The sequence below is a fragment of the Lutra lutra genome, chromosome 12 (assembly GCF_902655055.1).
Source record: "Lutra lutra chromosome 12, mLutLut1.2, whole genome shotgun sequence".
NCBI classification, from domain to species: Eukaryota; Metazoa; Chordata; class Mammalia; order Carnivora; family Mustelidae; genus Lutra; species Lutra lutra.
The window spans coordinates 77,845,328-77,854,802 of record NC_062289.1 but is presented as its reverse complement, the minus strand read 5'-3'; the positions used below and the strand labels follow the sequence as shown (position 1 = coordinate 77,854,802).

The window sequence follows — 9,475 nt, the reverse complement described above, 5'->3', positions numbered from 1 at the left end:
CCCACGTGTCGGGTTTGGCTGGAGCAGCCCCCCACCACTTTTCGTGGTGAGGCCGAGGTTGGAGAAGGGCAGACACCCCTGGACCCTGTGCCATCCACAAGAGGGGACCCCGGCCCAGGTGCCGGCAGAGCCGGGAGGGAAGAGGCGCGGCCTTCCAGGCCCTCCTTGGGGGGCGGAGCCTGCAGGAATTGGGGCGGAGCTCGGCGGAGGACAGCGCGCACGGGGCGGGGACCGGGGCGGGGTCTCCTCAGCCGGAGGCGGGGCGGGGCCGGCTGGGGCGGGGCCTGGGTGCGGTCGGGGCGGGGCCGGGGCGGGGCTGGCGCCGGACTCGGCTGGAGCGCCCACTTCCTCTGGCGCTGGCTGCCGGGCGGAAGTACGTCAGTTGTTATCTGCTCCGGGCGCCGCCGCCGCCGCCTCAGCCTCAGCTTCAGCCTCAGCGTCAGCCTGAACCTCAGCCTCACGAGCCGGGGCGCCTCAGCCCGGGACCCGCCCCGCCCGCGCTCCGCCCGCCGCCGCCGCCGTCCGCCGCGCATGAGGCGCGCCCCCGGGGCCGCGGCCCGGGGCCGCTAAGCGCTGGCCGCCCCGCCGATGCGCGCGGCCGCCCGCGCCGGGGCTCCCAGGCCGCGCCGGGCCCGGGGCTGAGGGACCCCGCGCGGCATGCCCGGCCCGGCCTGCCGCCCGCCGCCGCCCAGGGCCCGAGCCCGCGCGGCCCGCACCGAGCCCGGCGGCGCCGCGTAGCGCAGCGGCAGCGGCAGCGGCAGCGCGGGAGCCCGACGGCGCGGCTGCAAGGTCACCGCGCACCATGGAGGCCAAGGTCCGCCAGAGCCGGCGCTCGCGCGCGCAGCGGGACCGCGGCCGGCGCCGGGAGGCGGCCCGCGACGCCCGCGACCAGAGCGCGTCGTCGGGCGACGAGACCGAGCCCGGGCCTGGCAAGGAGAACGCGGGCCTGCCCCGCGCGCCCCCGCCCCGCGCCGCCGCCGTGCGCCCCCCGCGCCGCCGCCGCCGCGAGTCCAGCTCGCAGGAGGAGGAGGTCATCGACGGCTTCGCCATCGCCAGCTTCAGCACGCTCGAGGCCTTGGAGGTAGGTGGGGCGGCGGGCGAGGCGCTCCCGGGGCGGCGGCACACCCACCCCTTAGGGCTGCCGGGCCGCGTGGGCCCCGCGCGCGGCTCAGGTCGCTGCTAGGGGGCCGGGCAGGCTGCGGGGGGCGCCGGCGGGTGCGTCTGGCGCGGCTGGGGAGAAAAGGTTCGGAACCGCACTGTCTGGCCGAGCACTGTCTGGCCGAACGCCGCCGGGTCGCGCGCGCCTCTTCTTCAGCTGTTTTCCTTTTTCAAAATACCGCTTGTCGGGCTCGGGACGTGCCGGGGTGAGCACTGCCGGTCCTGTGAAGGCGGTGGCGGAGGGGGTACTTTGAGACTCTTCCCGCTCCTCTCTTGCTCCGGTTTCTGTTCAGACGGAGACAGGCGGGGGGATTTCTGAGACCCCTGTCCTGACCGCTGCTTCACTGGCTGGTCACTAGGACGGCAGAAAAACAAAACCCCACCAAAACCAAAAACGCTTGTCTGGCTGAGTTGTCCAGGCAACGTTTGCTCAGCAAAGGCGGCCCCTCTTGTGCGAACCCAGGTGAGTCGAGAAGGGATGAGTACTGTCGGGTTTGGCCAGTGCGGTCTCCCAGGACTGGGTAGAAGTCGGACCCCTCAGCCCCCATCCCGCACCCTCCAGGGGCCTGTTGCAGCACTTACTAGGGGCCGCCGGCTTCCGCTGGGTTGGGGGTCCCAGAGATTGCCCAGTTAACAGCTCCCCTTCGTTTTTCTGGGGCTCGGGAGCCAGTGGCCTGGGATCCCCAGTCGCAGGCTGAGCTTTGGGGAGAGGTGCCTGCAGGGAGCCCTCCTTGAGGTGGGCCCGGTCTGTGGAGGGCCTCAGGGTCAGGTGCTGGCAGCGGGGGGACATGGCTCTGGGACAGGTGTGCTGCTTTCTGTCCGGGCAGGTGGATCATGCATGGAGGTGGGGCGCTAACGTTGACCACATGGTCCCCACCCCCACCCCGGTCCTCTTTGTGTGCAGCGGGGGGCCCTGGATGGCTCCCGGATCAAGGGGTCCCCAGCTCAGACACTCTGGCGGGGGTGGCACGTGCCACAGCTCTGAATGGGAAGGGGTGGCCAAGTTCAGCGCCACAGCTTCGGAGAGTGGCTCCCCCAGCCACGCTCCAGGTGCGAGCCTGCCCCGCCAGGTGCGCAAGAGACAGCCTGACTGTGGTCTCCAGGGCTCTGCACGCCGGCCTCTCACGCAGGCACGCTGGCCCCTCGGAGGTTCTGCTGCCTCGGCCCTTTGGTCCCAGGTTGTTTGGAGCCTCGAGTCTCAGTACAGACACTGCTCACGCCCTCCCCAGTGACCTCGCCACCCACACCCTGCCCGTCTTCCACTTTCCTTCCTGTCCGTGACCACTCTCGGAAGCCATGTAGGGAGGGACTCTTCTCTGACCCTCTCCCCACCCGAACTTGTAAGCTGAAAGAGAGCAGGCACCACGTCTGGCTCGTGTGTTCTCTGTGACGGTCCCCGCGCCCATACGTGTTTGTGGAGGGAACACGTGGGAGGAGAACGGCTGTTGAGGAGGCTTGTGCCAGAAGTCCGGCCGCACCCCTGCTGAAATGAGCCCTCAGCAGCCTTGACTGCACCCCTCCGGCATCGAGGACCCTCCGTGCAGCCTTGGGCGTGGGGGCCTCTGCCGGTCCGGCCGTGGACTGGGTCTGCCGGCTGCTCAGTGTTCACCCAGCCACGGCACCATTGTGCCTTTTCCTGCCCCGCTGAGCCAGGGAGGACCCGCCTGCCTTGGAAAGTACGGGGCTTCTGCACAAGTCCGGGCTTCCAGTTTGGTTCCCTCGTTCGGGCTCACTTCTTGCTGAAGCGTAGTAGTTCTCCGCAGAGTTCGGTAATCCATCAGGACACCGAGTGGCCGCACACAGGGAGCCCGTACCTGACCAGGCACAGTTCTGAGTCTGCATGTCCTCAGACTGCACTGTACAGATGGGGACACCGGGGCCCCGTGCCGCGAACCTCAAGCCCCCCACCCAGTGTCAGAGCTCTGCCAGGGCTGCGTAGCACAGGGGTGTGCGCCGCTGTCACCCCTGGGGCATAAACACACAAATGTCAGGTGACTTGCTCAGGAGGTTGGAGAGTGCGGGAGTCCCAGAGTTCTCCTTTTCTTTATCCTGAGGATGCAGCCTCCCCCACCCCCCATGCCCCAGGCAGGTCCCTGACCCCACCCTTCCTCCCTGCGCACCTGTGTTTGCCGGGAAGAAGGATGAGTCCCTGCCTCTGGTGTCTAAGAGGATCACAGGCCACTTGGTGTGAAATGCTGGGGACACACACATGTGACGTGGTGGTGTCAGCTGAGGAGAGGGCTCCCGGTCTGGCGGGGCTCACAGTGTGTCCAAGGCCTGGGCGTGGAGGTGGCTGGTGGGAGCTCGCCGTCTGAGCTGAGGGCGTGCAGAGGCTATGGGCTGGGCAGGGTTGCCCATCTCGGCCCTGGTCCTCCGCCAGCATTCCGATTCTGTTCAGCAGGGTGGGAGCAGGTGGCAGCGGGGCAGGGGTCTTGTGGTTTGGTGGGGACAGGGGCTGTCTTTCTCTCTCTGACCAGGAATGTTAGGGACAGGTGGATGTTTCTTGCTGTCCTGGTTCCTGTGACATCTCTGCCTGCAGAGGTGATGAGAAGGCCCTTGGGGGACAGGCCAGGGCAGAACTGAGGTCCTCCCCACCCACCCTCCCTAATGGCAAAGGGAACCGTTAGGCCACAGTGTGAGCCCCTGAGTCTCCTGGGAGATCCACTTTGCAGGCAGACCTACTGTGTGCCCCCCAGCCTTTCTGTCAGGGCTGCCCGCACACCTGGGCACCAGCGCTTCCCCTTGACGCTCTCTGTGTGCTGCCTACTTGTGAGCACGTGTGCCGCACGCACCCTCGGGAAACCGCGCTTCTGGTTTGGCATCTATGTGGTTCTCGCTGACTTGTCTCAGAACAGCGAGACGCCTTCAGCTGGTTCGAAGATCAACATCAGTGAACCCGTATAGTCTGAACCGGTTTTCAGTGCCGGCCGTGACCTGCGGTAACCGCCCTGGCCAGCTTCTGGCCTTTCCACAGTATGTTGTGCGGGTAGAACCACACGGGCCCTAGTGGCCTATCTCACCTTTTTTTGCTAGAAAGAAAGGGTTACCCACCATGTCTCTGCACGGGTCTAGAAGACGTGTATCCAGGAGTGGAAAACGAAAAGGCAAACGCCCCAAGTTTTATTGTGGTAACCGGTGGCTTCGTGTCTATAATTCTGTTTCTCACGCCGATCACCACATGTTAACTCGGATAACCCGTAAAACGGACACCTAAACCCGGACGCGACCTGCTGCACACCGCTGTGCTTGGGACACCAGGTCGGGCCTCCCTGTGGCCACATCAGCAGGTGAATGGCCGTGTGGGCTCGTGCTCTTGGCCTGCCGCCCAGCTCCCAGCTTCGGGTGGCGTCGGGGGCGCGCTGTGCTTCTCTGCTGGAAGTAACTCAGTTCTCCCCGGGCTTAGGACGTTGCGGCTGGGGCTGTGCGTCCCAAGGCAGGCACTGGAGGCTGTTTGCGTTCCGATGGGTGGGGGCCCTGCAGGGGGGCCTGTGCAGAGGGCTCGGTGGTAGTGGTTCTGAAGCTGGTGTTCGGTGCCCCCTGGGCAAGGGGGACACCATCAGGCTAGGTCTGCTTGCTAAGGGCCAGGAGTGTGGGGGGCCAGGATGTGGCCCCACTGTCCATGTGCTGAAGCCCACACCATGGGTCCCGCTTGTGGGGGCCTTGATCTGGGGGGCTGCATGTGTGGGACAGAGGAGAGTCGGTGCTGAGAGGAACTGTCAGCTGGGAGCGACCACGCCCACTGGCCAGAGCACCTCCAGGCTGCCCCCTGCTCTTCACTTGGGGATACTGAGGCCCGGAGAGCAGGAACACTTTGCCTGCAGTCATGGAACGGAGGTAGGGCACCGAACCTAGAGCTTGCCTACACCTGCATTCGTCTGCTCCCCTGTTCCTCCTGAGGGCTGCCATGGGGGAGGGGCTGCTCCCTCCAAGGGGGACCCCGCATTCCTGTTGGTAAGCACAACACCATTGCATAGCCTTCCCCGCCCGTGTGGATGTGGGCTCCCTGACCTGGGCAGACAGGTGGGGGTGGGGTAGGAGCCTGGCCTGGGCTCTCCAGTTGTGTGGGTCGGTGTCTGCTGTGAGAAGGCATGTGGTGGGAGCAGTGGTGACATTGACAGCCGCTGAGGGCACCGTCCTCACGCACCCACTTGGTAGATGAGGAAACTGAAGGGGGAGCAAAGTTCTCATCTGGAATCCGCCCACCACGGTGCCAGACAACAGGGATCTGGTGAGTCTTCACCCAGACTCAGGTCGTATCTTCGGGACATGTCTGAGCTTGAGTAGAGCGGCCAGCGGTCTCCCTAGCATCTGAATGGATGGCCTTTCCTGGGCGGCCCTGGGCCAGCTGCCTGACCTCTGGGGAAGGGCTGCCCTCTGAGCCTGGCCGGCATCGCAGATGGTCTGCAGGGCCTGCGGCTACGCACAGGCTGCTCTGTCACTGCCCACCTGTCACGGGCGGCGGGGCCATGGCGTAAAGGCTCACACACTATGGCACAGCGCAGTGGAGGTGGCCCTGGACCTCCTGGCCAGCCTGTTGTCCCTGCCCGGCCCTGGGTACAGCTGAGGGTCTGGAGCTCCTGGCCAGTGGGCAGGGGCTGTTTCCTGGCCTCTGTCACCCCAGCCCATTGCCCTGCTTCTCTCTGGCTGGGGCTCACATACACAGCATTTGTAGCTTGTGGGCCTCAGTTTCTCTGTCCTGCCCACACTGAGCCCCAGCAACTGTGAGCATGGCGTGGGACTGATGGCGGCAAAGGTGGGGGCCCCGTGTCCCCCGCGTGCACCCCTCTGAGCCCATACAGGCTGCCCGCACCTCACTGTGGGTGCCGTGGGCCTCATCTGCCAGAGGGTTGGCTTTACCCAGCATGGGCAGCAGGGGTCATGGGGGCACCCCTGCGACAGACCACAGCCCTCCGTCCCCCTGCCCCGCTCGGAGTTTCTAGCCAGAGTCTCAGGTCCACCGCAAATGCAGGTGTGTGTGCACATGGGTTCACATGTGTGCGCTGTGTCCTTGCTGGCATACGTGTGTAACTGTGCATCTGTGCTCCAGACCCCATCTGGGGCAGCAGCTCTGTGACCTGGACAGAGCAGAGGACAGGCCTCCGTGTGACCCCTTGGTCACACATGGTGAAACCGCATTCCTGGAGCTTGAGCATAGGGCCTCATGTCCTCTCTCCGTTGTTCTGGGCCTGCTGCGGGACAGTCACCCTGCCCCCCCCGACACCAGAGCAGATAGCAAACACTCAGGAGTTCACAAGACTCTTCCTGGCCCCACCATCCCCTTAGCTCTTCCAGCCTGTCTTTGCCGTGGCCTCCTTCATGCCCTACCACAGTCCCTCGGTCCTGTAGCTCCCGCCACATTGAGCCCCCCTACTACCCCCCTGCCGGAGAATCCTCAAACATACACAGGGGCACACTTCTGGCCCTGGCCGACTGCTCTTCCCCTGCCCGGAAGATCCTTTCCCCAAGTGTCAGGTGACTCAACTGTCTGGTCATAAACTCCCCCTTCCCCGGCACAGAGCCTTCAGCCCTGTGTCTGGGCCACCCCTGACCCGTTCCAGTTTATTCTCTATTCCTTGTCCCTCCCACGAGGACTCAGGCGGTGTCGTTCCCTCGTGGACGTCTCCCCACCAGAACCTTCTTGCACACGTGCTTGTTTCCAGGGAGCAGCTCGGAGACCTGGGGCAGGGGGTCTGCCGTGCGGCGCTGCTCACTTGATACCTGGAGAGGCAGCTGTTCTCAGCTGTGGCACCAGGCGGAGGGTCTGCGCGGTTGTCTCACGTGCCTCGGTCACTCTGTTTTCTGATTGGCTGCCGCCGCGCTCCTACCTGGGCACCAGCAGGTTCCCTTGTCTGTTCCATTCCACTCCACTCCACTCCACTCCACTCCACTCCACTCCACTCCACTCCAGTGGAGTGTCTAAGGTTTCCCGTTGGCCGCTGCGGGGTCCGCTGGGAACATAGCGCCGTCGCCGCTCATCTCCTTTCCTGTCCTGTGGCCTCTCAGCACCTCCATGGCATCCTTTCCGGTGGGCTCCTCCTGCTTCCCCCGACTCAGCACGGCTGTGTGCCACCTTCCATGTGGCCGTAGTGTCTTGTCTGGGAAGTGTCTGGACTAGAGCAGAAGTGAGCAGTGGGCCTGACGCGCCCTCTTTGGTGGTTGTCATTGTTCTCTGGAGCCAGTGAGGTCAGGCTGTCCCTGAATGCCAGGCAATGGGGGCAGTCTGGTGTGAGCTTGTAGCTGGGTTTCTAGCACCACGTTCTTAGATACATTGGCCTGAGACTGTCTTGTGTCTGTGGCATCTTCTCTCATGTTCTGGAGCGGTCCGAACAGCTCGGGAATCAGCGGCTCCTCTCCACACTTGCAGCCCCAGTGTTCCAGCCGCATTTGCTGGTGGCCATTTAGAGACCCGAGTCAGCTCAGGGTGTGGTGGGGGGGCAGGTACTGAGTAAAGGATCCAGGGACCCAGCTTGCTGGAAATAGGGTCAGCAGGGCACGCCCCACCCCAGAGCAGGCCGGCCGGGGGCACTTGCTGCTGAGCAGGACCGCCTGTGAGCTGGCAGGTGGTGAGGCCTTAGGCCCTGTTCCCCTGTGTTCTGTTCAGGTGGGCAGTGGCTGCGGTCTGGAGGAAGGACACTGGAGGCCGGACATCACCCTCACTGTGGGCTTGGCTGTGTCATGTTCTCGGGGCAGCCCGAGTGTCAGCAACTGCATAGTGACCTGGCAGTGCACCTGCTGGGAGCCACTGTCATCCTGGCCTTGACCCCTGTGGTTTATGTGCTCTGCATGGAGCTTCCAGAGGTGGGGGCCATGGTCAGCCCCATTAGGGAAACTGGAGAGGCGGCTGAGGCACCAGGCTTTTGCTAATTGCCGAGGGTGGAAGAGTGGTTGGTCGGCCCGGCCACAGCCACACCACCCAGGCTGTGGTCACCCACCCATGCGCTCTGCCAAGAGCCCCTCAGTGCAGCTTCCCATGAGGCCTCCCGGAAGTCTGGGCAGCCAGACCATGTCCCAGTCAGAGCTCTCCCAACACTGGGTTAGATAAACCGAGCCGTGGCTTCCTTCACTCAGCCCGTGGCAGCCCCCTATCACCTGGACCCTTGGTCCGGATGGTTTCTTCTTGTCTCTTGTTCACTGGAACCCAGGCTGTGGTTGCTGCGGGCCACGCCAGGCTCACATGTGGGGCTGTGGGCCTCTGGAGGGGACCACTGGCCAGCAGGGGGTGTTTGGATCCATTCTTCCCATCCTGATTCTCTGAGCCTTTATTGAGCACCTACTGTGTGCCAGTCTTTGTGCCAGCTACTGGGTCGGCTCCAGACAGGATGCAGATAGGTAACCAGAGCGGTGAGTGAGTGCCTGCAAAGAAATTGGGGGCTCGGGAGGAGGCTGCATAGGCCTGGCAGGTGCTAGCAAGGCGCGCAGCAGGGCGGGGCGGGACATCCATCTGGGATGCCTGTTGAGGGTCGGTGAGGCGGCCAGGCGGGGGCCCCAAGGGCACCCGAGGCACTTTCTCCTTTGGGAGCCAGAATCTGAAACCCACATGGAATTGAGTGCTTTGGGGACTTTGGACAAATGTAGTGTCTGGTTCCAGTTCCATGTGGAGACTGTTCTGGCGCCCTGATTTGCCCGAGGAGCTAAAGAAAGAAAACTCGCCAACGAGTTACCAGCCTTATTCAGCTCCCCAGGACTGTGTGTACCAGGCTTCTGTTGGAAGCTGCGTGTGGGGGAGAGCTGATTCCGGAACCTGGTACCCAGCCCGGCATGTAGACCACCCCTGCCTGTCTTGCCAGTGGCAGTCAGTGTGTGTGCACACGTGTGGGGTCGGGGGCGACCAGGCTGGCCTGCTGGGGCACGTCCATGTCCTCCCCCCGCCCCCCACCTGTCTGCCCAGCTCATGCTCTGCCTAGCGAGGCATCTGTGTGCCGCCAGCTCTGCTTCCGCCTGGGAGCAGCTGTTTGGGTGGGTGCTGCTCCCTGGACGCCCCACAGGTGGCAGGCCGGGAGCCACGTACACGCCGAGGCGACTGCAGGCACCTTTGGGGCCCAGCCGAGGGAGGGTTCTCCGCTGAGAGCAGGGAGTGAGCAGCGGGTGCGGAGGGCCGAGCCCCCGTCCATGCGGGGCACGTGAGTGGCTCTGCTGGAGGGCCGCCACGCGTACACCCCTCTGCCAGGGACGAGCGGGAGGCCACGGCCCAGTCTGATGCGCAGCGATGCTGAAAGTCATACTTAGAGCCCCCACGGGGACTTTCGGGATTGGCCATGACCCCCATCAGCTCTCTGACCTTACCCGTTGCGGCTGTCTCCTAACCGCTCGCCCCAGC

The 9,475-nt window shown here is 64.5% G+C and overlaps 1 protein-coding gene across 13 annotated transcripts in view; it reads left to right on the top strand.

Moving 5' to 3' along the window:
* Positions 1–404: 404 nt before the first annotated feature.
* Positions 405–9,475, top strand: part of FBRSL1 (fibrosin like 1) — a 78,558-nt gene continuing 69,487 nt past the window's right edge. For 3 of the 13 annotated variants that reach the window (XM_047696546.1, XM_047696549.1, XM_047696544.1), the window contains exon 1: positions 406–1,081. In XM_047696546.1, coding sequence (XP_047552502.1) covers positions 803–1,081 — 279 coding nt within the window. In that variant the 5' untranslated portion in view covers positions 406–802. Of the gene's footprint in view, positions 1,082–9,475 lie in introns of all 13 variants that reach the window. The other 10 variants (XM_047696551.1, XM_047696543.1, XM_047696553.1 and 7 more) reach the window with 5 other exon arrangements.